The sequence below is a fragment of the Athene noctua genome, chromosome 14, assembly GCF_965140245.1.
Source record: "Athene noctua chromosome 14, bAthNoc1.hap1.1, whole genome shotgun sequence".
Taxonomy (NCBI): Eukaryota; Metazoa; Chordata; class Aves; order Strigiformes; family Strigidae; genus Athene; species Athene noctua.
Genome location: NC_134050.1, coordinates 20,086,221 through 20,113,661, shown reverse-complemented (window position 1 = coordinate 20,113,661; position 27,441 = coordinate 20,086,221). Strand labels below are relative to the sequence as shown.

General features: G+C 41.5%; 1 protein-coding gene across 5 annotated transcripts in view; it reads left to right on the top strand.

Moving 5' to 3' along the window:
- The first annotated feature begins 1,398 nt into the window (after positions 1 to 1,398).
- Positions 1,399 to 27,441, top strand: part of LRRC56 (leucine rich repeat containing 56) — a 66,382-nt gene continuing 40,339 nt past the window's right edge. For 2 of the 5 annotated variants that reach the window (XM_074918173.1, XM_074918172.1), the window contains exons 1-4: positions 1,399 to 1,614; positions 2,525 to 2,677; positions 13,598 to 13,762; positions 25,604 to 25,691. In XM_074918173.1, the coding sequence (XP_074774274.1) occupies positions 2,612 to 2,677; positions 13,598 to 13,762; positions 25,604 to 25,691 (319 nt within the window). In that variant the 5' untranslated portion in view covers positions 1,399 to 1,614; positions 2,525 to 2,611. Of the gene's footprint in view, positions 1,615 to 2,524; positions 2,678 to 13,597; positions 13,763 to 22,690; positions 22,846 to 25,235; positions 25,329 to 25,603; positions 25,692 to 27,441 lie in introns of those variants that run through there. The other 3 variants (XM_074918174.1, XM_074918177.1, XM_074918176.1) reach the window with 3 other exon arrangements.

Sequence of the window (27,441 nt, the reverse complement as noted above, 5' to 3'; positions counted from 1 at the left end):
TGTGATTTTCGTATGTCCTGGAAAATCCCCCCTTCCTAAAAAGTATTCATTACTCGTATTGGGGTTGAATAGTGAAAAAGGAATATGATGATACTGTGGCAATCTCCAACCAGGAGATGGTGAATGGTGAAAAGAACAGAACGTTGCACGAGCATTACACTCTAGCAAGCAACAGAGGTGTTTAACTATGTCACCAACACAAGCTGAACCACATCCATTGCATCCAGATTATGACAAACCTCATTCTGCCCTGTCTAGTCTTTTGACCACTCTGGACTGGGAATTTAGTTTTTTAATCTGTTTATTTCTTGTTTGGGTTGGGGGGGGGGGGGGGTTTATGCAAAAAGATTTGGTGAACCCAGCCTTGTGGTACATCACAAGTTGTATTTTTCGGTCCTCAGCACGTGAGCTAAAGGAGTGACTGCCCCGGGGACGCGGGTCCCTGCACGTGGGCTGACTGCAGGCCTGGGGGGTTTTTGCTGCCTGCCAGCCCACAAAGGTATCAGATGCTGTGGGGAACAGAGTTGCCCCCAAGGTGCCTCCTCCTGTCACCCTGACTCCTGCAGCCTTGTGGTCACCTGCCACCCCAACCCCACGCGGGCTCCTGCTGCCACTCCCTGTCCTTAACACCGTGCCCACGCCGCGTTCACCCGACCACAGGATCACCTCGGTTGGAAAAGCCCTTGAAGCTCCTCCAGCCCAACCATGACCCTCACCCTGACCGTTCCCAACTCCCCCAGATCCCTCAGCGCTGGGTCAGCCCGACTCTTCAACCCCTCCAGGGATCCCGGGGACTCCCCCCCTGCCCTGGGCAGCCCATTCCAACGCCCAACAGCCCCTTCTGCACAGAAATCCTTCCTCAGAGCCAGCCTGACCCTGCCCTGGGCAGCTTGAGGCCATTCCCTCGGGGCCTGGCGCTTGTTAAAATCGCTTTGCTCCTGCTGTTTCATTTCCACTCCGCCCCCTGCGAGCACCCTCCGCTCTTTCCATCCAGCAGCCCCGGGCCGGGCGCCGGGAGCCCGCGCCCCTCCCGCTGCCCTCAGCGCCCGGGCGGGAGCGGGAAACGGAGCCGGGGCGGGAGGGGGCGGAGCCGCGGGCCCGGGGGCAGAGCCACAGGGCAGGGGCGGGGCGGCGGCCTCTGAGGGCGGAGCATCAGGCCGTGGGGGGCGGAGCCTCAGGCCAGGGGGCGGAGCCTCTGTCCCGGGTCAGGTGGCGAGGCCGCGGGCGGGCGCGGCGGTGGTTGCCGGGCAACGGGCGGTCCCCGCGCAGCGCAGCGCCCCCGGCCCGGCCCACAGGTAGGAGCCGGCCTCCCCCCGCCGCCCGCAGGAGGGAGGGGAGAGGGAGAGGGAGCGGGGGCGGCCGCCTGCAGGTGGCTTTGTGTGTGTGGTGGGCGCGGGGACCGGCGTGAGGGGTGATTTCCCCTGGGGTACCCAGGATTTGTACGCGTACGTCTAAGGGCCCTGAGGAAAGGCCTGTGTGGTCGCTGGGCTGGTGCGTGGCTAATGCGTCCCAGGGCTTGAAGCCCCCAGGAGTGTGTGTTGCTGTCGAAAGGCCTATACAGAGATGGCAAGCGCCTGAAGGCCTCCGTTTATGTCGACGTGGACAATGAACCAGGTACGTTTGACAGCGTATTTAAATTTGGTGCTTTGGTAGAGCTCTGAGGAGAAATATGCAGATGAATAAATAGTCCCAGGCACTTGCAACCTGTAGAAGCACCCCTGGGTATTTTACGTCACAAGAACATGGCTCTTCCGCAGCAACTCCTCCGCTTCTCTTGAATGGCAGAAGACACTTGACAATGCTGCTTGTACGGGCTTTAAGCTTTGTTCAGCTCCCTGCAGAAAGGGCTCAGGTATGGCCCCTGTCCTACTTACAGCCCCTCTGTGGTACGGAGAACGGTTTGGGGATGAACCCACTATCAGCAAGACACTCACAATACTGTTTTAGCAGACAGTTAATTAGTTAATTCCATACCTTAAGGTCTCCCTTGCCCTGTCTTTGAAGCCTGTGCTCTCCTGGCTCTGCACACATCTTCAGTGTTCCCTGACTTAAATATTCCTGCTCACCTATTATTTTCTGTTCTGACTGCTTTTAGAAGTCAAAATTTTCTCATTTTGTGTGATACAGTGAAAATGTATTAAATGTTGGCTTCAGCTTTTTACCCTGATGGCAATGTGTTCTCTACCACAGATTCAACTTACTCCTACAGCCTAGGAAATACTTGTTCTTTAAGTAAATAGTTGTTCAGTAAATAACTTTTTTTGCAAGTACGTAGATTCTTCTGTATCAATTCTTTCACCTTCTCATGATCTCCTTGGGAAAATGTTTTAGTTACGCTTTCATTAAGCTCTTTTAGGCTGTACTGCTTTATGTCCTGTTACACTTTTAAGACCTATTGAGCGTGGGCTTCTGCTGCTACAGCGGATAAAGTTATTTTTCATTATTAGTTGTGGAATGCACAGAGTCTTTGCGTTTGGTTTGTTCTTTTTTTCTCTTTAAGATTGTGTTCTTACTCTGGTTTTAGAAGGATATAGAGCAATCAAATCAGAATCAGCACTGTGAGCACCTGCGTCATCCAAGATAAATGGAGATGAACGGCTGTGACTAGTAAATGAAAGTCTGTAGGAGAGGGATGGGAAACAAAAGATGCAGAACAGCAGTTGCATTGAAAGAAAAGGTAAAATAATTTTGAGTGTCCAAATGACAGAAAGTGTTTCAGAATTTTTCTTTAAATTACCCTCCCATTTAATTTTACTTCTCTGCTTTGTGTTATTTTGTCTGATTCGAATTTGCCTAAAAGAACTTTGATTTAATATGCAGCATTCAGGCATGTCAGATCTCAGAGTTGCTGTCATTAACAGGTTTTGGTGGGGGGGTGTGTTTCTGGCTTTTGTGTTCTTTCTCTTGGCTTTAACACTGACAATTGCTATGCTCCTGTAGGTCTGACGTCTCAAGAGATTGATATGTGGATACATCCACCTGTGGGCAGTTCAGTTCCTTAGCTTAATCATGCACTACCATCAGTGGAAGAGAGAACAGGCTCTGCCCGTGGCCTGGGATGCCATCAGCCTGTTCTTGCACAACTCGAGGCATCTGATCCTGTCTAAAAGCAGGATTCAGATTCAGTGTGAGACCAGATGTGAGTTTAGCACTGGGCTGGAGTGATATTATTATTTATTATGATGGTGTTGCATATGCTTATCTAAATGAAGCTCCTTAGGGGACATGGTTAAAGAAAACACATTTGTTCTCTAAGTTTGAAGTAGTATAAAATTTAGTGCTGCAAAATGGTAACATTATGTAACATACCATAAATCTGGGATTGCTACATTTGTCACTAATGGAAATGGCTTAATAATTATTCAAGAGGAATTATGGAGAGGTTATTTTTTAAATCAGAAAATTCAAGAGCTTTTCACAGAAATTAATTTAGGTACATCTGCATAATTTAAATTTGCTAGTAAAATGGTTAGTGTTTTTATACCTTCTGTAGATTCATGTGTTGGCTTGAAAAACTATTTGGAGCAAAGCCTATTTTATATCAGTAAGGGCACAAGTACTTGCTATAATACAAATCAGAAGACTAGATTTGCCGTGGCAGATGTAATAAAGGCTAATGTATCTGTATTAAAAGGAAAAGACTGTGGACCCTGTCCAGTTCAAAGAAGCATTATCTGATATTAAAAAAAAAAAAAAAAAATTAGAAAGCACTCGTTCCTTTGGTTGTAGTGTCTCACATAAGGGAAGAGTATTTGAAGCACAGCATTCAAACAGTGGCTGTTTATCTTACATTTTGTGCATCCTGAGTTTTAATTTATTTTTTTTTAGAGTGGAGTTCTAACATTACTTTGGTTTCTCTCTCTTTTTTTTAATGTTACTAGCGTAAGTAGTGCTTGAGTATGTTATTGATTTATTTTAATAGAGTATCCACCCAAGTTCAAAGTTATGCATGTGAGAGAATGAAACATATCTAGAATGAAGAGCTTTAAGTAAATTATTGGTACTTGGGAAAGAGCATTAAGGTACTGTGGTAGTTCTCTGAAAATATCTTGCAGCTAGTCAAAAAGACAAACAGTGTTAAAACTTCTAAGAAGAGGAATTGAAAACAGCGTAAATTCATGTACTGTCTCTGTGGCATATCTTGAATCTCATGTGCAGTTCTGATCATCCTGGAGGGTAAATGGCAGAACTGAAATTGCTTCTGTGAAATACAACAAGGATGAGAAATGGAAAACAGACAAAATAAATGAGACTTTTCAGCTAGAAGAGGAGATGAGAAAGGAGATGATGCAAAAGAAAGCTATAAATTAATGAATGGTATGGTCAGATGGATGAATCCTCTATAATTCTATCTAACTGCTTTTGACCTCACTTAGAATTTTAGCCTCCACAACAACCTATGCTAGTGTCTTCCACAATTTAAATAGGCTGCAGAAGTGCCGTTTCTCCTTTTCAAAAACTGCTTCCTGATAAAATTCCTGTGGTTTCTTTAGTCGTTGGATGACTATTTGTCATGTCTCAAGGCATGACAAGTAATTGCTTCCCTACATATCTCCCCAGCTGTTGAACACAACACACCTTTTGGCTTGGGAAGTTACTGAGCAGCTGAGTGCCAGAAATTAAAACAGTATGTCAGGGAAGGGTGGCTTTGGACTACCTCTGCTTCTGATACTGGTTTTTAAGCATCTGTTTCTGACTACAGGAGCTAGCTGGACATCTGCCTTGACCCGGAAGGACAGTTATAATGCAACCTCGTTAGTAGCCTAAATTTATTTTGCAAAGTCCTTTTCACTGTTAGTTTTTTGCCTTTGCTAAAATTTTGGGAGTGTTCGTTACTAAATCAGTTCTTGCCCTATCTTTCACTGTTTAGTATTTTCCTATGAGTTCGGCTAGAATTCATCTCTTTTTACACAATGTATCCCATATGAGCAACACATTGGAAATCAGAAACATCCCAGCATTGAAAATTACTCTTCCAATGGCTTTTTGGGCTCTGGAATCTCTTGCTTCAATCAGCTTAATCACCTAATGAAATGGACTGAAATTTTTTGGGGGACAGCAGAGCACTTTGAAACTCAGAAATGCCATATATGATGAATTTTCATCCTGCACAGAAGTTTGGATTTCAAAAGGCTCATAAATGCAATGCAACAGTAGCGGGGGGGGGGGGGGGGGAGAAAACTTTTTTTATTGTCCTTTTCTTAGCTGGAATCTGGAAATTGTTCTAAGTGGTGGATACTAAAAATGCTTTGAAGACCAAAAGCAGAGGTTTTTTTACTCTGCAGCTTTGGACAGTGGCTTAGTCCTGAGTCCATGGTTTAGAATAGCCTGTGAATGAGCAGCACTGTTGTAAGCTTGATCTGAAACTGCACTTGCCTGTGCAGGAAGACACTGCATCTTTTTGTGTCTCAGAAAACTGAGCTGCACTGCAATGTTACTATCCTAATGAATGCAGAGAGTCTGCAAGACCTTTGGGCATGTGGGAGAAATTGGGGAAGGTGCTGGAGAAGAGACCAGTATACAGGTGACTTACCCAGCTTCTTCATAATGAGGTAGGAGAGCATCAGGTGATGCAAAACCCTCTTGCCTTAAGCCCCAGACAAAGACAGCTAGGCTAGGTTAAAAGCAGTATTTCTGCAGGGTGAGAAGGTTTTGCGTGTGACAGGAAAGGATAATTAATACAACACTAAAACAAAACTAAGTTTGCAGTGAGAGAGGGAACTTTTTTTTTGTATTATCCCATCTTTGCAATGGTTGACACTGCCTTGCACATAATATTTTTTAGAAGTAGGTGAAATGTTGATTGACTCTGTGGGATGTATTAGCTTATTCTTTGTCCGTCATCACTTACAGAAGATTAATCTCAAACTTTTTTGTGCAGTGTGGCCACCAGTGGAATATGGTATATTCTATGCAAATCATTGACAAGTTAGTTTATTCACTTACAAAAGCTTTATTCAGTGAGAAGGTACCTTTACACCGATAACAGAATATGACCAAAGGCCTCATCCACCAGCACTAACTCAGGGAGATTGTTGGTTGGGTGATAAGTTATCTCGGAGCCACTCAAATATTATTTTTTTTTTTAATTCCCCCCTAAAATATGATTTCATCATGCTCCTTCTTACTTTCTAAATAAATATATTGCAGTCTATGTGCTGAGACAGTATTTTTCATTTTTCCAGATGTTAAATATATAAGTAGAGAGCTCCCTGAAGGTAACTTTTCTTTTAACACACTCAGACTTGCATAGGGAGTGGTTGTAGGATGTGCAGTACTTGGGCACTGGGGCTGTCTGCCTGCCTTTCTTCAGCCCCGCTCCAGCAGCTCAGAAATAATATGCTGGGATTCATATTTTCAAGTCTTCTCAGTCAAATCGGAAGCTAAAAAGAAACAACTGGGGCAACTTTTACTTCAGTGTGAGCCTTGACCTGTGGGACTTTATGTAACATGGCTGATGAAGAGCAGAGAGGCGTTCAACCTGGTTGTAGCCCACCTCTTGCAGAGGTGTTCTGAGGAAACAATACACGTTTGGGGGAGGGTGGTGGGAATGCTTTTGCTTATGCTGTAACTGATACCAGTGGATGCTTTTATCTTGGGTTAGCCAGATGATGAACTTTTTCCTTGGGTCTTCCCCCTGCTCTGTGCAAAGTTGTTCACATGAATGATTTCAGGGTCGAACTGGCACTGAGTTAGGTTTCCTCTTTGAGCTTGGGGAGTATGGGTAAGTGCCCATGACACGAAGAGGGGTTTGCAGGCCCTAAAACTTGTCTTGTTTTCCTAACTATATCTGTTGATCTTAAAAGATGCTGACTCTACAAACCTTGCCTGGTTTGTCCTTCCTCAGTATGTCCAAGTAATTGCTGAATTAGGCCTTTAGAATGCAAGGAAGGTAAATGAATGACCTGGTCGGTGTTTTAGAAAAAAATAATTGTTTGGATTATTGTCCTTTGAAGGTTAACAGAATATCCAGTAGATATTAAGATAACCTGTGGAGTATTAACATGAAATCAAATCCTAATTCAGCCTGGCAGGATGCACCTACCTGTCCATTCTGTCCTCTGAAATAAGAGTAGGATATTGTAGGTAAGGCCCAAAAGGAAGGATATTAAGCATTTCCTGACAAAAGACTTCATTAAGCTGGTGCTGTGTTTTAAATTAGTATCTGTACCTTGGGAATAGTTAGGAAGAATAACATTATAGTTGAATACTTTTTATTTTAACAAAGAGGAAACTGTAGTGTTAGAATTGCCTAAACCAATTATTTTCCTCAGTCTTCTGCTCCAGTGACACCTACATTTAAGGCAAGTTCTGTGTGTGTGACAAGCACAGAAGTGTTGGTTCCCGTGTACCTCAGCATTAGCTATCCCCTAGCTAAGGACAGGATGATTTTAAATAGAGCAGCCTTGTTTCTCCCTTTTTTAACATCTGGACACTGTTGGATTAAAAACTTGTGGCCGTGACGAGCCAAATGCAGCTTCCTGAACCCTGGCTACCTTGCTGAAGTTAAAATGGTGAGGGACTTACTCTTATCTCCTCCACTAACTGAATGATCATAAGATGACTTGGCAACCTTCTAGCAGTGAAGGCATAGGCACCTTGGAGCTCTGTTTTTCCATAACCCCTGTTGTCCACCAGCTACCCCCACACCCTACCCCCTGCTTTACTTTTCTTAGGCTGGTTGTGGGGAGGAGTGTGGACAGAGAGCAGAAAAGCCTCTTGAAGTTCACCTATATAAGAAAAAAAAATAAATCTGTAGCATCTTGCAGTTCCAGCTAAGGATTTAGATAATCCGTGCTCATTTGTAGCCACTGTCTGCAGACTTGTGCTGCAGAGAGTATCCGTGAATGTTTGTAGCCAGACAGAAATTGCTGCTGATCCCCTCCTACCACAGGACTCGAAAAAAACAAAAAGAATTGATTGGACCTTGGTTTATTGTTTCCTTGACATGTAATAGCACGTATAATAGAGAGCAATCTGCTTTTTATCCTGCTATGAGGACAACATTTGACAAGCTAGCTCCAGAATTATTTAGTTTAAAGGCATTTCCAGCACATGTGATAAAAAATTTCTTATCACCTTACAACCTCCTCAGCGGGGTCTGGGAAAGTATTATATATCCTGCTTCTTTAATAAATGCAGTTTGTAGATATATAAGGGAGAAATGGGTGGCATTTAATGTGTTGCCTTTTTATTTATTACATTTTATTATTCTTATGTTTTTTAAGAATATGAAACACCTTTTATCTCCAGGGTGTTGGCTCAAACCTGGTCTAGGTTTGTAGCATGCATTTTTGTCTCTGGGATCACTGTTGCTTTGGACGACGGCACAGTCTGAACTCAGCTCTGTGCATGGGGTAATACAAAGTCCATGAAGCTTCCAAGAACTTTCCCCAAGGACTGGGGAGGGACATAGATCCCGAGGCTTACCTACCATGGTCATGGCAACCGTAGAGCAGGATTTACATATAATACCAAAGGACTGTCAGGCACTCTTACAGACTGTAAAACCATAAATAAGGAAGGTAAACAATGAGGAAAATTGGTACACCTGCTTTATGTGCAAATTTGGGTGCTGGAACCAAGGCCTCAAACTGACTGAACAATTGGACAAAACCATCATTGCAAGCATTCAAGTCATTCAATGTCATGGCAGTCAGTGAATTTTTAATTATGTTAAATGGGATATTGATATCTGGGTATTTCGGGATATTGATATGTTGGTATTTCAGCATTCTCATACAAGCTTTTTTTCTTTAGTGGGGCACACAAGTGCAATATTTATGAATGCTCTTTATAGTGTTTACATGATCCCTTGATATTAAAGTAGCATTACCGAAGTAGTCGTTACTTCCTTCCTCTTAACAAAAGCAAAAGATTAAAGCAGGATCATTTAGTTATATATGGAAAAGAAAGATCCACATTAATATCAGGTCAGATGTTTTATTTTTCAACTTTTTAGAAGTTGCACCTGCTAAAACAAGCTGATGTGTTGCAGGATGCTTTATATTGCATAAATGTAGCAGGAACTGTTTTTGCCATTAGGGGTGGATTATTGTAACAGTAGTTTCCTGATGACATCATAGTAAATTCCAGCTGCCCAAACAGTTATTTTCCAGAAGAGGTTATCTGTAGTGCACTTGCACAAAATTACACTTAAAAGGGCACTCATAGTTCCCTTGGGACTTATAAACCAAACCTTTTGTCAAATCCTTAGTAAACGCAGAATTCTTTGTTTTCATTCTGTGGCAGCAGTAACAGTATGGGCTGTATACTGTAGTTTGTGATTCTGGATTAAACAAATAAAAATTCCATTATGCAGGGCAGGAGAAATGAAAGTTTGCAGTGCAAGCTTCCTATCATGAAGGGATAGATAGCACAATAGTTCTCAAATGTTTCTTTCTAGAGAATTTTTAGGCTGGTGACATAAAGGCGTACAGACTGCAGTACCCTACCTGAAATGGCACTGGGCCCTATGTGGGTTTTGAAGGCATGGGTAGCCACAGAGCAGGAGAAGATGTGGATTGAGAAGCTGTCCTGAGGGCGTAGAGATGCATTTTTGTATGGGATGTTAATATATAAAGGTATATATCTTTCCTAGAGTAAATCTGAACTGATTATTTTGTTTGAGGTTTTTTATTTTTAAACAGTAACCTAATTGCTTGGACAAGCTCTTTAGGTACTGTCTTGAAGGCTGCATTAGAAATTTTCATGCCTAGTAACACAATTCAGAGGGTCTTTCCCAGACTTAAGAAGCCATAATTAATATGGAGTCAAACATTCCTGGCAACTGCTGAATTTAAAATGCATATTAATATATATTTAATGAAGAATACACTGTCTTATCATTGGCTCTTTGATAAATCTAGTTGCAGGAAAGTAAAATCTTGGAGTTTTACCAGTTTGTCAGACCCTAAGAACATCAAATATCTACCCTCTGCCGATTTCTTTCTAGCAAATTAGAGTATTCTTCAGGAATAATACGTTGTTCCAAGGATCATTTAATTTTAATAATTATCTTTATTAGTTGTATTACTCTATATATGTTGAAAACATCATGCAGTTTTTAATGCTCTTCCACAACATGTCTCTGAATTGAACAGCTTACCATCACGCTGACTTTGGGAAGGAGAGCAGGAGCAGTGGGGAAAGTTGGCGGATTAACTCTTTGTAGAATTCAAGATGATCTTCCATCTCACTGCTCTGGTCATTGATTTCTCCTGCACTCACTGATTATCTGCTTCTATTTATCCACATGTGTAAGAGCCTGCTAAGTCAAGATCCATGATGCAAATCCTGCAAAAACTAATTCACTGATTTCTTTCATTCTTTTATTCTTCAAAATGTTCACATGCAGGACAAACCCCCTTTTTTTTTCTGCCATTTTGTCTTTCCCTGGCATTCACCTATTTACTAGTGTTGCTTTTCTCTACCACTGAAGTAACTGAAGGTTTGTGTTAGGTGCAGTTAGCCTCCATCCTTGTTGGTCCCATAAAATCTTGTAAGAATGATCTGCGTTACCATTCAGCATATAGATCCAACATATAAACAATGCAACCACCTTATCTGTGGAGTAAATCTTCAGGTGCATGACTTTCAGACCTCTCTAATGACAATGGAGCCTTCCCAGTCCCACTGAGGCTAACACTGGTCTGGGTCAGGGGTTGCTCATTCTGCACATTTCACAGAGCCATAGATTTCTCATTTACTTTTTAGCATTTTATATGAGTGGGTGAGATGGCTTTACTGGAGTGTCTCAAAGTCAGATGGAGCTGATAAAAATGAGCAATCTGACCCCTGTATCTGTAGGGGGACAAGTGTTGTGACAGGCCAATTTCTCGCTCCTACACAGTGCTGGAGACTTTGGAGGTTTATGGATTTTTCTGTAAGATTGGTACCTCACCACTAGGATTCCTGCACTCTTGGCATCCTCATTTGGAGGATGTTATTTTGATCCATGTTCAGAAGAAGATTCTTCTCTGGAGAAAGTTTTGAAACGATGGAAGCATTTAAAAAAAAAAAAGGTTTGTTTGCTGATAATAACTCAATTTAATCCCAGACAATTTGTGATGAAAATGCTTTTCTCCTCACTAATCCAATGTTACAATAATTACAAACAGCAGATCAATAGCGGGAAGTATAAAATTGGAAGTGTTACTTTGGGTATTAAGCCACAAATTGATCTCCCTGTCAAACCTTAAATAAGTGCTGTATCAACACATATTTCAAAGATTGGAGGACATTCTGAAATGTAATAGTGATGGACCAAAGAAACAAGAACAATAATTTGGTTTATGTAAGTGCATTAACTCTTTATGGCCCAAATCTACTCAGTCCTGCTATTATCTCCTTATGTTCTGCACTCACACGTTACATCAGTGATTTCTGACTGTTGCTCCACTTGGCTCTGATAACATACGGGATTATGTCTGGATAATAATGATCCTCACTTGAATTAGAATGAACCACCACACAATATGACACAAGTCTTGTGCAATTGTCAAAATATTCCAGATTTTATATGGCAGATATTCTAATCCAACTCAGTTATTGACCAAATAATTCCTTCTTGGGAAGATAAAGACAACCCCAGAAGACCTTCATATCACATAAGAGTCTTGAATTTCCTTGGCCTGTTGCAACTCAGTGTACTGACTAAATCATACTGATCTGCTCTAAAGAAAGTAGAGGGACAAAAACCTTGAGAAATTCTAGAATTCTTTGGGAAAAGAAACAGAAATTTATGGGTTGTAGTTTTTTTTTCCAAAAACTAAGACGCACAGTGGTTTTGAGATCCCTTTTCCCTCCTAATGGGCAGAAGTATGAAAATTGTCGTTACACTCCTGTAGGCATGCTGAGGCTTTAGAAGCTGCAAATGTCACTGCTCAATTCACTTTATGGTGCTTCTTTTATAAGCCATTAAGAGAGATTTAAAGGAGTAATGCGTCTCTGAAGAGTTTGTTCTCGAATATGTTTTTTAAGCCTTGAACATTGCTGTGGCTCAGATGTAGCACATTTGAGAAGTCAGCTTCTCCTCTAGGAATGCTTGCCAGGTATGTGCAGTGAGCTGGGGAAAACAGTTTTTGCTTTCTGTGGGTTGCCTCTCCCCTGATGAGCGTATGGAAGGGGTGCTCAGGAGGGTGAGGTTTTGGTTCCTCTCTTCCTAATGCTAGGAAATCCTTCGGGGAGAGGTCTTGTGGATCATTAATTTTTTTGTTGCTACTGTTCTTCAGATAAGGGCTGCTATTTTTTCTGACAGTACTGAGTCTTCTGAGTTTCTTTTGCTGCTGCAGAGATTAAGACTTTTGACTGGACATGAGTAGTCAGAGCAAGAAGTCTCTTTGGTGTAAACCTCTCTCAGCTACTAACCAGTCAGTTCTCCTGAGTGGAGATGACTAGCTGAGCAGCCAGAACTTTTTTCCTAACAGAAATCATTCCTGTGTCTAACTGTTGGTTAGTATGAGGGGGAAGGAAGGTGGTAATTCTCAGATCTTGGCCACCACTGAACTCTCGTCAGCCAGTTATGATTAGCTTGATTATTTAATTACTTTTCCAGCACTAAGAATAAGTATTGCTTCACAGTGGAGAACAGAGGAAAACTGCAGGTGTCCCTTCAGCAGAGCGAGAAGGCTTTTCTCTAGTCTAGCCTTTTGTTGTTACAGCAACATTTCCAGCTGTGATACTTCCTTGCTGCCAAGTAGTAGTAAATAGCTGTATAAATCATAGTAATGCTTGTACCATTCGGGTACAGCTGATTGCTTTTGGACTCTTACGGGTGTACATATGCTTATTCTCATATTTCACAGTTAATTGTTAATATTTCTGCAAAAGGAATAACTTTGGGACTTGAAGAATGAACACTTTTGAAGTGCTTCATCTTCAAACTTTGGATTTCATTCTTCACTTGAAGCATACACAGTTTTGTTTAAATTGTATCTTAATTTTATTTTCTCTAAGACTCTCTTCAGAACTAGAAGTCAGTAGCCATGGCCTGCCTGACCCAGAGGGCAGTCAGTAACAGGGCAGGTACGTTTAATTTAGGACAGCAGATACAGACTGCTGCTGCCTGTGCTGCCTACAGGCAGAGCTCACACCACTGAAGTGGCGATGTGTCTCCATGCTGGCACTTGCAACCTGGAGCCTGGCAGAGTTTTGCTGAGTGCTGTTTGCATTTCTCAAGAGGGAGTGGGTAGGTAGGAGGCCTGTGTGGATGGGAAGTTCATTGCCACTGGAGAAGGGAGAGTGGAGTAGTGAGAGGACTAGAAAAGACTGGTGTCCTGAGTTGTTTGTTCTTGACTACCTCCTTTGTACAGAGCCACAGGTATGCTTGACTTCTTGTACAACTGCAAACAATAATTTGCTGTAAAAGCTTATACTCAAAGCTGAATGAGATGTGGTACTAGGATAACTCTTGAGGGTGAAGAAAAGGAAGAATATATGTTATGTGATGCATTGCTTTGAGTTCTTTCTGATTAAAGAAACCTGTATCTCCATAGGCACTTGCTGGCTTGCAATGGGAGTCAAAATAGATTTTGCTGAAAGGAAAGTAATAAATGCAGGGGAAAAATGAGACCGCTTGTTATCCTTTTGTTCAAAGCATATTGAGATGGACCTGAAGTGGAATCCTGGCAGAGTTTCTCATCCAGCCTCAGCTGCAGTCCGGGTGACTGATTTGAGTTGGCGAGGCAACCTAAATCCCAGTCCACTGATTAAAGATGATGGAGAGCTACTTATGGATGAATACCTTTCCCCCAGGAAACTGGTGAGTAGATATCCAACTTTTTAATGAAGTAGAAGAGGCAAACTGGCATATACAGAGCTGTATTAACTTAACCTTCCATCTGCTCTTGTGATGATTACAAATTGTTGCATATCTGACAGACTTCTGCAGAAAGTAGATTCTGTCTTATGGAAATTTATCAAATGTTTGTCCCCCTTTCACCTTGTTTCATATTAAAAATATTCCCAGCATGAATGCTGCTGTCTTCATTGCTAGGTTTCTTGAAGCAGCGTGAAGAAAAGTATGGGTAGCGTAATTATAATTTAAACGGATCTCATTAATGCCATCTGAAGTACCTTGAATCTTAGCATTTAGAAAAAGCTTTTTACATTAACCTTGTTCTAGAGATTGGAAATATAACTTTAAACGCACAACTTTTCTTCTGAATTAGTGAAATCCTCTGTCCTGCTAAGAAGCCAATTAAAATATTCTGCAATTGCTAGAAATACTTTCTATACATATCAAAGTGTGTGAAATTTCAAAGCACTTTTGAAAGTCATGTTCCTTTTTCACTGGGGGAAATTATTTTGGCATGCAGCCTGTTGAAAGAGTAACATGATGAAATCTTTGTGAAGGAATTCTCTTTGTGAAATATTCGTGAAGGAATACTTGGTTGCAGATTGTGCTGTGTTTTGCTCAGGACGAAGTAAAGGTGAAATCCTTTGGGATGTCTAGGAGCTGAGAAAATAACCTGATTTACCCCTACTAAAGGGAGAGCTGAGAGCAGGAGTTAAGGGGAAAAGCTGCAGCTTTCTGTGTTGCAGAGCTGGGTAGAAACTAGTGAAAGACAGATGAGGCCAAGGCTGTGGTTCTGCTACAGATTGCCGTTGGTTTGTTATTAAGGGGATGATTTTGGACCTTATGATGAGAAATAATCGTGATTAAATAATCAAATAGAATTTTATAAGAATATTAGTTTTATAAAACTCAGAGAATAATTGTGTATTGTTTTAAGTAACTATGGAACACTGTGTAACCGTGTAACCAGCTATGCTGCTATGAGCTCATCTGTAAAATCTCAGACCAAGACTGCATGGGCCACATAGTTCAATAATTATTAATCTTGAAATAATACTTTATTGGTTTGCATGTCAAAAGGTAGGAGCTTGGGTAAGATTAATAGAAATTGGAGAAAATGAACTGTAACCACCTGCCTATGTCTGCCAAGTTATGAAGAAACTAGGTAAAAGGTAATTCTGACAGGGGGAGATGGCAACCACCGACCCATGGACCCCCGACTCTTATTACAGCCCAGACTCATTTCAGGACTTCAGTGCACATAACCAGAAAGAGGAGTGGATATTAAAATTATTTCCAGGAATTAACATGTTTAGGTATGAACACTTGATTAATATGTATTATCGTATTCTGTATAATCAACATGTTATACAAGTTAGGTGTGTGCTGTTGGTGAGATGATTCCCCTGCACACCCGGCCATTGATAAAGGAGTGTCTGCTTATCTGCATCACATTGGTGTCGGTAAGTTCTTTTATCCCTTTTTGGTGACAGTTCGGATGCTCCCAGCAGCAGGGTGGCGGTGGCGGTGTCAGTAATCCCCTGTGCAGGCGCTGCACCAGTGCGGAGACACTACCTGCTGCAGGGGCGTGTTCTACCCGCAGGCTTACGCCACTCCTGAACTACCTACCAGTCACAGTTTTGACTGTGCACTGTAGACTAGACAGCAAGTTGTTCTCAGAACTACTCTAGTCTCTTAGTGTTTATAAAATGTTTGGAGATGCAAAAATCACTTTCTGCAGAGTATATTTTAAGCTTTCTGGAGAAAACTTGATATATGATCTTGTGATCAATTCACTTTCTTTTGGCTCATGTGAACCTCTGACAACTTCTTGGTCTTTTTTTTTTTTTTTTTTAAAAATCTGGCATAAAGTTTGACCAGTCTAATGTATTTGTGGCCTACAATACCCTGTATAAATCCAACTGGAAGCTCTCAGATTACCCTGTTTTCTTAGGGCATGAACCAAAGCCCATTAGAGCAACCAAAACAGCTGCCCTCTGACTTCAATAAACTCTGAATTAAACCCTTAGGAAGTTCTTTCGTTGGCCTGAAATTCTTTGCTGTCTAGAGCTCTGCTGCTTTTAGTTTACAGTAAGTTGTAAGCAGAAAAGTATATGTAAGGCAATGTTACCCACATGCTATGAAGTTGCAGTTTATTATTTTGTAATATTTTTAGAAATCCAGATCAGAAGTTAAATTCCCCCACAATTCTAGGCAATTTTTAAAAATGGGAAGAAACCCTTTATTATGCATATGTACCCTCTTGAACTTAATCGAGTCTTGCCAGTTAAGATTGTGTTTATTAACATTTGTAAGGAATTCCATGGTGTGTATTAACATTTGTAAGGAATTCCATTTCAAAGACTTTTAAATAGATGCATACTGTCCTGTTCATTTTTCTGGACACAGCTATTTTCTGGCCCTGGAACCTGACATTTGTGCTGGCATAGCTGGAATACTTCCTGCTCAGAGGAAAAATTATATGACATTGTCAAGGAAACATTTACCATGTTTATAGCTTGTTTTAATAACACATCCAATCTATCTATTCTGTGACCTTTATGTTGATCAAATGGAAACCGCTGCTTCCATAAATTTACTTCCTCTGGATTTGCAAATGTAGAGACGCTGTTCAAAGATTTAATCCAAAACAAGTTTTCACATGCATATTTTTTTAAGGAACCACATGTCATTGATAACCAAATGGTTTTTGCTTAAATCAATACACTTGCAATATCTTCTTGATTGTCTTTTAGTTGTGAATATTTTAGGAGTTATTGATTTTATTCACTGAAGTGCTCTGAGAAGGAAACTAATAGATTCTTGAAATACGTGCTCATTAAAGTAAAATTATTTTACATTCAAATAAGAACACAGGCTCCAGTTCTGCAGTGTTGCATAGGCAGATTTCTGGACACCTGATGGAGGTTCCTGAGGAAGGTTTTTGTTCTGAGATATACACTCAGCTTTACTGCTCACCCTTGCAGTGTTCTGTCTTGCATCAGCTCAGTTTGAGTGTGGGGAGGCTGGGAGGTCTGGCTGTGCAGAATCTGTCAAGACTGGGTGCCTTGAATTTCAGCCTGCGGCCTCGTCTCTACCAGCACATTTTACTTATTTTGTCCTTTTTCTGGGTGGATGACAGTCTATTTAGTACTAAAAACATTAGCAGTCCCCATTATTAAGGACTCTCTAAAAGGTGTGATACTTGCATTCCTTAAATTTTTTTCCAGTTGTCAGATTGTTTTCCTCCAAAGAGAGAAAAAAGTTTGGCTTGAACTGATTCTTCTTTTCTTTTTTTTTAATTTTCTTTCCTTTCCTTTTTACCTTCTTGGATCCCATAGCACATAAGACAACTTCTACAAAACCATTGGTCCTTTGCCTGTTCTCTTCCTCTCCATACAGATCCTCACCTCACTTAAATGCTGTGCTTTCTCACTACAGGGTTTGTGGTCTCCCGTAGCCTCCTTTCAGCATAATGTTAGCTTTAAAATCCCGTGTGATTCCATATCCTCGTTATGTTAATGACATCTTCTGTAGTTTCTGCTCGCTGCCATCTCTCTTGCTGTGATGTCATGTAATAACCTTTTATATTTGAATGTGCTTCACCCAAGCTACAGGTCAAAAGCTTTTGATGCAAGGGTTTGTATCATTAGATGTTCTTTCTATTCTTTCTTCTAGTATCAATGTCCATTTTCTGTAGAACTGTTTAATCTTCATCTATAGGAATAGGTGTTCTTGCTTTTCCATTTGCACCTGTCCTATTAATATTTCCAGCTCCCTGGTTTGCCTATGCTTGTGTTTGCTTACATGTTGTTGTCGGATGTTGTAGAATAGCAGGGTGAGTTAATACCCCATTCTCCCTTTGTTCTGAAAACTGGCTATTAATGGGCAATAAATAGCAATTCTTTTTTAACTTTGAGGACTGTGGCACAGATTTCTCGTTAAGTGTGGAGGAACTGAAATTAAGGGCTCCACCTGTCTAGGATCAGATTTTTATTTTGCTCTATTGACCTCTGTTGCCTCCCTGCCCTTTGCAAAGGATCTTTTTCTGACTTCCACAAAAAGCATTCTACTTCTCAGAAAAAACTCATTTTACAAGGTCAAATTATCTTCCAGATATTGTCACATTATCAAAACTAATCATGTTTGTGTGTGATCTTTAGAGAAGAAAGGAAGTATTCTTATTCTGCTGTTTATTGATCCTGCTCCAGTGAACCATGTTTTCTAAACTTAGGAACACGTGTTTGGAAGTGGTGTTGTTCTGTTGCTCAGGAGATTAGGGTGTATTTCATATGGTATGCACTCATCCTCATGGGAGGAAGAAAATCCTGGAGGGTCCAGGAACAACAGATTAGATTCTTGCTGAAATGACTCAGTCATTTCCTTTTTTCCTTCACAGAAAGTTTTCCTCTTGGTTGTAAGCTAAATGGATTTGAGACCAAAAATAAAAAAAAAGAAGAGATAAGAAAGCAAGGGCAAAATCTTGATAAATTAAGTGGACTAAAGGAGGTGGAAGTAACTGACTGAATTTGGATCTGCTGAATTCTTCATTAGAATAGTATAATAATTTTTAAAATAATAATTTTTAAAAGGCTTTGAATGGACCTCTGGAGGTCTTCCAGTTTGACCTGCTCAAAGCACAGCTAGTTTAAAAGTTAAATCAGTTGTTCAAGCTAGCAGATAGTAGTAAACATAATACTGTGAACAGGGAAAGAATTACAAAGCCTCTTTTAGTTTCAGAGCTTTCCCTTCACATGTTCTTATCCTAACACTAATGCCTTTACTACAGTGAAGGCTTGTAGTTGTTATATTAGCATTCGTCCTGCTACTTAGGCATCTGATGTTTTACATTCAAATTGTTGCATCAGGAATCTTTAAATGTATATGCCTAGATGGACATATGCATGCCTTTATATGAAAAAAAACAGTTTTTCATTTGCATATGGTCACAGCTGCTTGGCTAACAGAAAATGGTAGATTACAGTCTTGAGTTTTGCGTGTTCAGTGACACAACACTGAGTAATGATTGTAGTTACTTCTTATGCACCTAATTGCTAGATAGGAAAAATAATTAATATTGGGATATGACTTTTTTATATTTATGTGAGGGAAAGTAAATCTTTAAAACAAATTTAAAGCAAAAATTGATGCAAGAATATCTCCTATCCTGACCTGCATGTTAATTCAGAGCATAGTTAAAACTGAGCTTGTTTCCTCCTAGATGAATGATACAGTATATTTCTGGGAGATCAGGAAACTTCCCGTGTAGTTTCTGGTGCCCCACGTGTCCTCTGAAGTTTGCAATAGTTAGGACATCTCCCAGCAACTTGCTGCATCAAACCCTTAATACTGGTTTAAAAAAAGAAGGTGTCAGTACTGTGACTCTCGGCACAAGTCAGTGGGGTGGCAAGACAAGGCAGGGACCTGTCCATGTAGATCTGTTAATGTGACTTGGAGACTTCAGCATGAGAATAAAGACATCTTTACTAATGCATCCACCACCACTTAAATGTCATAATTATTGCCCTCATCTACACTTCTCATACAAGCCAAGAAGATCTCTCTTTATCACAGACTGAACACCTAGCTAGTCTCTTCATCGGAGCTGAGAGAAGAATATATTTGTATGCATATGCAGAAAGTATTGAAATACCCATAATTACAATATTTAGCTGTATCTGCAGCATTTAGCCATTTTGAAAGGAAGATAGCATATGGGACCACAGGGAAGTTCCCTCTCACTAAAAATCCCTTGACTTAGAATCACTTGAAACCTTATTAATGTTTTAATAGTTTTCTTCTTAGAATAAATACTTCGTCATACTTGTAGCAACAATAATTTTTTTTTGTGCAGGGAGAGCTTGTACTTGAGTTTGGAATTTGAAATAAAATCCCTGCAAAAAGCAACGAACACATGAATGGACACGAATCTAGTATTTGCATACAGGTGTAGTATTAAAAGAAAATAAGCTCACCACTCAGGAATTCCTGTCTTAGCCAAATTAACCAGGACCAGCAAAATAAACGCACAGCTGGAAATGCTTCTCTGACAGCTGCACACAACGTGCTCTTTAGCAACATACTGCCTTTCTTAGAGTATGTGAAAAATCTAGGGAGGAGAGAAGAAATCAGTTGTATACACCAGCTTTAATTGAACAGATATTATTTGCCAATTAAGGAATTTACAGAGAGTTGCAAGTGGGACTTGAACTGGATTTCCCAGCATCCCCAGGTGACTGTTCTGCCAGTTGGGAAGCTCTGCAAGCACAGTATTTTTCACTTGCAATTTTTTACAGAATACTTATTGGCTCTTCTTGTCAGTCAGAAGAAAAGCTTTCCAAGCTAGTGCACAGTCTCCAGTTAGATATTGGCCAGACATTTATGTGATGGAATTGTTTGTGAGCCATCATGGAGTTGATTCTTAAAATACTGGCTAAATTATTTATCAATAGCTTCAGCATGATCTCATGGAAAATAGGAGTAAAACTATGTTGAAGGAGGCACAAAAATGTAAAGTGAGCTTTATCTGTCTTTGGTTTACTTATCATGCATTCATCTTCAAAGAATTGTGCAGTGCTTTAGCATGGAAATTTCAAATAAACAAATTTAGGGTGGAGTATAACACTAGCTCCCCAGAATCAAGCTGTCAGGCCACCTTCGTGACCATCACGTGCCAGGAAGATTCTGATGTTTGATTCTTCAGAAAGCATCCTCTTCCTCTATCTAACCAATACCTACCTTGCTGGGAGGTAGATGGGTGGCAAGCAGAATCCTCTCTGAACACCAACAGTCAGCCTGGAATTATAGTTAGTTTTTTCAAGGTATCTTTTCTGATGTAAAATAATTCTGAGTATATGCAACTCTTTGCCAAGAACAGATCCTTGGTCCCTTTTTGTCTGCCTTACGTTGAGGCTGAGCAGCTGTAAACAGCCAAAGAAATCCCTAGATGGCACAGCACCTTCATGTCTGTAAGCATTCCTGGAGCACAAGCAGAGAGATGTTCTGTCCCTGGCTGTCAAAACAGCCCTCTGAGCTGTGGGCAGGCAGTCATTACCTGAAGCAGCAGTGGGACATCTCAGAATTAGGGCAGGAGCCTGTCCTAGACCTGGCATGGCCCTGGAAACAAAGACATGCAGAGCGCCTTAGCATCACTTTTACCTGCATGGTGCCAGACATTTCTCTGTCCAAGATGATGATCCCGCCAGTGTGTTTGGCCATATCTTTTTTTTTTTTCTCCTTTGCTACCCAATAGCAGGAAAATTCTTCCTAAATATCCCTGCTTTCAAATTTTGATGAAGGTTCCTGGGCTTTGATGTTACACAACAACATAAAAGGGAGATCCTGATAAATATGTGTCATCTTTGTTTAAATGTTTCCATGTCCTTCCCTAAATGTCCTCCATTCCTGGTGCCAGAATTTTAGCTGTGATACATGAGATTGGGCCCCTCACCCCAAAAAGGCCATTGAATGACTCGAGCGTGGCCAGAGAAGGGCAACGGAGCTGGGGCAGGGTCTGGAGCACAGGTCTGCTGGGGAGCGGCTGGGGGAACTGGGGGGGTTCAGTCTGGAGAAGAGGAGGCTGAGGGGAGACCTCCTGGCCCTCTGCAGCTCCCTGCCAGGAGGGGGCAGAGAGGGGGGATGAGTCTCTGGAGCCAAGGACCCAGTGCCAGGCCCCGAGGGAATGGCCTCAAGCTGCCCAGGGCAGGGTCAGGCTGGCTCTGAGGAAGGATTTCTGTGCAGAAGGGGCTGTTGGGCGTTGGAATGGGCTGCCCAGGGCAGGGGGGAGTCCCCGGGATCCCTGGAGGGGTTGAAGAGTTGGGCTGAGCCAGCGCTGAGAGATCTGGTGGCGTTGGGAAGGGTCAGGGTGAGGTTCATGGTTGGACTGGGGGAACTTCAAGGCCCTTTCCAACCCAGATGATTCTGTGATTCTGTGAGATGTATCACACTCTTGAAACAAAGAGCTTCAGTCCACAGTCAGGATTGAGTATGACTGTTCAGCAGGGATTCTTTTTCGCAGCGCTGGGCAGCACTGGGGATCGCTCCACCACAAGTGCTGCACCTGCTAACAAAACTCTCTAATATACACAAAAAGCATACATATGCATTAGATATCTTAGAAAAGGCAGTCTTATGCTAAAGGGTTCTTAGAATTCATTTAGATAGTCTGAGCATGTGTAGTAAAAATAAGAGTGAGGGTCTTCTCCCCTCCTTAGGGATCCACACAGCCTTTCTCACACTGTCCCTTAGTGAACTTTAGGTTTCTAGTGTCCATGTATGGTCATAGAGGTATTTCATCTGTCCTTCAGCTCCGGTTTGTTCCAGCTTTCAGTCACTTATCTTGACACTAGCATCTTCTTAGGCACTTGTTTTCTTTAGGTTCATGCTATTAGGGATGTACTCAGGGAGTTTTTCAGACTGTCCAAGGTCTGTCTTATTTTTACTAGGCAAGGAGTTAAAGGTTTTAAAACATCTCCTAAGTGGGTACCTGGGTAATGACTACAGAGGGTAGTTAGGAAAAAGTATAAATGAAATTACATACATTACAGTAAAACACAGTAAAAATAGAGGAAAAAATAAAAGCTAGTAAAACATAAGTGGTCTAACATTAAAACTGTCTTATTTTTACAGGTCCCTGTACATTAGCAATTTCAAGTATACTTGTAGCAGCTTCCTTTCACTCCCAGCTGCACCATTATGCCAAGAGAGGTGTCTGGCGAGTAGGAGTGTCCTGACTATCTTCCACAGGAACCATTCACCACGTAACCTTCCCTTGAACTGCCGCCCTGGCCTGCTAACTAGCTTGCAGTTAACACCTGGGGTCTCTGTGCTTCTGGTGCCTCTAAATGAGCTCATATCCTCAACCTGAAAGCATTTCTCATTTCTTTCATGTAGTAGGATAGCTTTTGCATCCCACGGCCTATCGGTTCCAAACTCTTCAAGCGTGTCCTCAGCATCAGCATATGGAAGGCCAGTGATTTTCACAGAGACTCTTGGAAAAGCAAAACGGGGAAGTGGGGACCGAGAACACATGGAGTCTGTCGCATCTGGTTAGCACATGCTTCGAGGCAGCTATCTATAGTTCAAAGAGCTGGTGATGGCAGCCAATAACCCTTTCCAGCACTGGAGCCACAGCCCTGCCTGTTGCAGTACAAAATATGGATGCACTAAGTGGCTCATCTCTCAGACAGGGAAAAAGTACAAATGGTGGATCTGGAAGAGGAAAAGGAGGGCAAAGAAGCACACTGGTAATCCCTGGTATGAGGAAAAGGAATAGAGAATGCCTAGGAGAGTAGACTTTATGCAGCTTGGTTTTTGAAAGAGAAGGAGCAGCACTGTGAAAGGAGGCTGTCTACAATACAGTAGGGGAAGGATGGAGTGCAGGAAACTTGCAGACAGCAAAGGAGAAAGGCAAAGGCTCCTTGTGGTGCCAGGACCTTCTGCTACTCTATTGGCAAAGTGTACCACCCTAAGCTTATTACTTGTTCTGAGACTTCTTCGCATTCTGTCTTCTGATGACGTAGGCTCTTAAGACTATTTTGATGGGCAGGAGGGAGGTTTTTTTCAGAAGCAGCTTCCTTTAATGACAATAAGTTTGTGTGCAAGTCCAGCAATCCAAGTGTGTGGTTGTGTGTCAGGACGCCAGCTAGCTCTCGTTTCTCACGTACTCTCATGCTATTTGACAGACAGTGTCATCTGCTGAAAAGGGTGACTGCAAAATGTGTCTTGCAGTCAGGGATCTTGTGTTTACTTGAGGGGAGAAAGCAGTCTGTAAATGATAAACTTGCATTCTTTGCAGGAGCAAACCCTGGTTTGTGGTGGCTGCATCTGGGGATAGAAGGTAAATTTCTGGCTGCCACTGGGGACTTCCGAATTTTCACCTTAGACCTTTGTTTCTTATACTCTAGTAGGGAGGCAAGAAAGTCTAGGAGCTTTGTTAGGCTCAGCCTGCTTAAAATCACAGTTTTAAAAAATATAAGATTAAAAATAACTTTAAGCACAATGTTTTAAAGGCAATTCAAAAGCAACTGAAGATTTTGGATAATTCTGTTTCTTAGGAGTCCAACTCAAGACCTTACAAAGGGAGGCAGTTTTTCAAGGAGGGATGCTCAGCCTTTTCAGGAAACCATCCCCTTTTAAACTGTCATCTCAATTACACTCAGACTGTGTTTTGTCCGTTGTAAGAGGATGTGGAACCACCAGTGAATGAAGTTGCAGTTGCTTGTGCACAACACAAATTTTACTTTATGAGCAGGAATGTTGCAACCGCCATTTTTCCCTGCAAGATGTACTGGATGTTCTTGTGGTTGTTTTTTTCTTCCCAAAACTCATAAACAGAGGTGGTCATACACGGTCCCCTCTAATGACTAATTTTTCCCTTATTATGCAAACTGAAGAGTGTTGTAACTTTTTAATAGTAAGAAAACTTGTCTCCTGTACATGTAGGTTCTTGAATGATTTCCTGCCTTCATCTTAAACAGAGGGGCAAAAGGCAGGTCACAATACTTCTGTCAACCTATGCTGTTGATTGCATCATTGAGGGGATGACACTGATGCTAGGGTCAGCCATTTTTAAGTGGACTTTTTTAGCGCCAGGTCCTAACTCTTTTGGCACAAGAAGATGAAAATTTAGCAGTTACATCATTACACATAGCATCAGCTCCTTCAGGCAGTTATTGTGACAAAAAAGACTTGTTTCTCATCTCTCAAGGAGTGTTTCAGACCCCTCCGTGAACCACTAACCCATCAGGAAGAAAAGATACAGTTCTCTCCTGGTCTGGTCTGTTGAATTAGTGAATGGAAGGATTCACTGAGCACCCAGGGCTGATGCAAAGGGGGTGCTGGGACATGTAGCCTAGATGAGGGAAGCTGGGAAAAGAGGAACTGGGTCATAGCAGGAAGGAGCAGGGCATGAGAGCCGTGGTAATGTGAGATTGCTTCAGCTGCTTGTGGAGTTGCAGCCTGGCATCTTAGGACTGCACAGCCTTGCTGTAGTTTTCACCGGTTGTCCTAGAGCTTCCCTCTCTCCTCTGCATATAGCTTCTGCTTGTTTCTGTCATGCTGCTTATCTCTGCCAAGGCAAAATCCACATAGACATATCAACACAGACTTTAGGATATTAGGAGAGATCCTGTGATAAGATAGGAAAGATCCTTCATTCACACACACCCCTTTGCTTAATGCAGTAGTTAATCCTATTACTAAGATTTTGCAAAAGTAATGAAAGATTTTAGTCTTCTATTTGCATTGCCTAGACCTTTTCAGAGGAATTTGTAATTCTTGTAATTAGTGTTGTCTTCTTCCAGAAAAGTGAGCTTCTTGAGTAAAATCATGTTTCCTTTTCATAGTTTTGGGTTAAAACTATTAGCCAAAACATTGGCTAAACAATGTGTTTTGTTGAGTTTTACTACCTAGTGCCTTTTTGATTACAGGTGACACTTAAAGATAATACTTCCCGTCTGCTGAAGATTAGCACAACACTTATGCAAACTTTAAAACTTGGACATACTGTTTAAATGAAGTTAATTGTCATGTAAGTCTGTTGTTGACTCGCAGCATGAATGCAACCCTTAGGCTTGATTCTTTAAGCACCGTAGAAGTTATGTGAGACTAGAATAATTCAGAGCTACAAGGAAGAAAGATCTTTGAATACTGAATTTATTTCAATGTGGTCACACATCTAGCCATTTTGACCTGGAGTATATGTTGACAAAGCATTAGTTTGAAAGCCTTTCTACACCTTTTTTGCTCCTTTGTCATCTGGTTTATTGCATGAGAGTACACATATATCTCTGCTTGTCTTTACAGAAAGTTTTGACAGGGGTAGATGATCTGCACCAAGTGAAGGCCCTAGAGATGCGAGTAGATACAAGAGAGAACAGCTTGGGAAACTTTGGTAAGAAAACACTTCATCTTCTGCTCAACACCTCAAATTTTCCTTTATCATGTCTTGAAGCAGGACTCAGGACTCAGAAACCAACAGCCAGTGTAAAGTACTGTCCTGATCAAGAGCCCTTGAAACGTGATCTGCCCGATACCTCTCACTCCTTGATCTCTGTTTCCTTCTGTGAGGCTCTAAATAGGACTGAAAACTATCACAATGGGATGAATGACATCACTTCTGTCTAAAGCCAATTAGTTTGAACAAATTCCTCTTGAATGATGTATGCCTCTAGGCCCTCAAGTGAGCATTTACCGATTACCTTGCCCTCTAGAGTACTTGCTGCTACTCTAGTAAAACAGTAGCCAAAGTTCAGTTTCTCTTCACTGTAAGATTTCCCTGTGGCTGGGAAATCACTAGTGGTATCAGGCTGCTCGTGCTGCCAGCAGCCTGTCTTTGCATCCTGTACTGCCTCATCCAGCTGTGCTGGGTGATGTGCTGGTGCAAGGTCCTATAGATATGTCATTTGATGAACCCCAAGCAGCCTTAATGCTTATGATTCATTTCTATGTCATCATCACTGTACTGGGGAATAAGGAATTACCAAAGGAGTTCCCTCTGTAGCAAAGTTAACACTGAGAATATTAAACCTTCCTTTTTTCCAGTACTGGCAGTCATTTTCTGTCATGTGGATCCCCATCACAACCAAGTCCATCTTCTCCTACATTGAAGCTGAATAACTACCACAGGATAATAATTTCTGTGCCAAAATGAGTCATGTCCTCAAAAGTGGGTGCTGGTATTTTCAGCCAAGCAGTTCATTTTCATGTGCAAGTGACTATAATGTAACAGCTGATTAGCTTAAGTGTTATTTTGATGTCGATTTGTCAAGAATAGTTAAGCAAGTACAGTGAAGGGGGCTTTTGTCGTGAATTATACAGCCACTTTGCATTGGTATATTCTGTTTATTTAATAAACAGGTTTCTTTCTGATAGGCACTTGATAATTTAAGGTAAATTACCTCCGTTTCTTGCAAAGATCATCATCTACTCAGTCATGTTTCCTCCAGTTGATAAGAAAATCTCATTATGCCATTTCTACAATGCTCGAAAATGGCGCTCCCATTCCTGTGCCATTTTATATTAGCTGTGACAAGCAAAATGTTTCAATTTTTTCACTCTGTACTTCCCTTTCCTTTCCATTACTAGAATAAATCCCTTCCTTCTGCTCCTTGTGGTTAGGCTTTTGCAACTTTTACAGAATACAGAGCACTATTCCCGTGTTGCAAACAATTTCTGTCTTGTTTATGTCCCACCGCTTGCTCCAAGAGTTAGCCCTTGAGAGCTATAAAAACAGCAGCTGCAGGTCCCCACTGCTTTTGAGAATAACAGACAGCAAGACCATCCTGAATTTTTCTTTCTGTCTTTTGTTTTAAAGTGCCTTTCTGAATTTCCTTCCTGTGAAAATCTCTTTGCAAATGTCAGCAGGTGGCTGGGGCAGAAAGTTTGCCACTTCATGCCCTCAGCGACCATCAGTCCCTTGCAGGTTTTTTTTACATGGCAGTTGATTCTTGGGTGCATGGAGTAAGGCCTAAATTTTTAGAGATATCGGAGGGCAGTTTGCAACTTCAGCGTGAATGGTGTAAGCAAGGCTCCTGTTGAAGGTGTGTGGCTCATGGTGTGCTCCTTGCTGGCTGCCTGCCCCTGAAACCGTGCACTGCTGACCTTGTCCCTGGTCACAGGGGTCTGGATAAACAGCCTGAGGG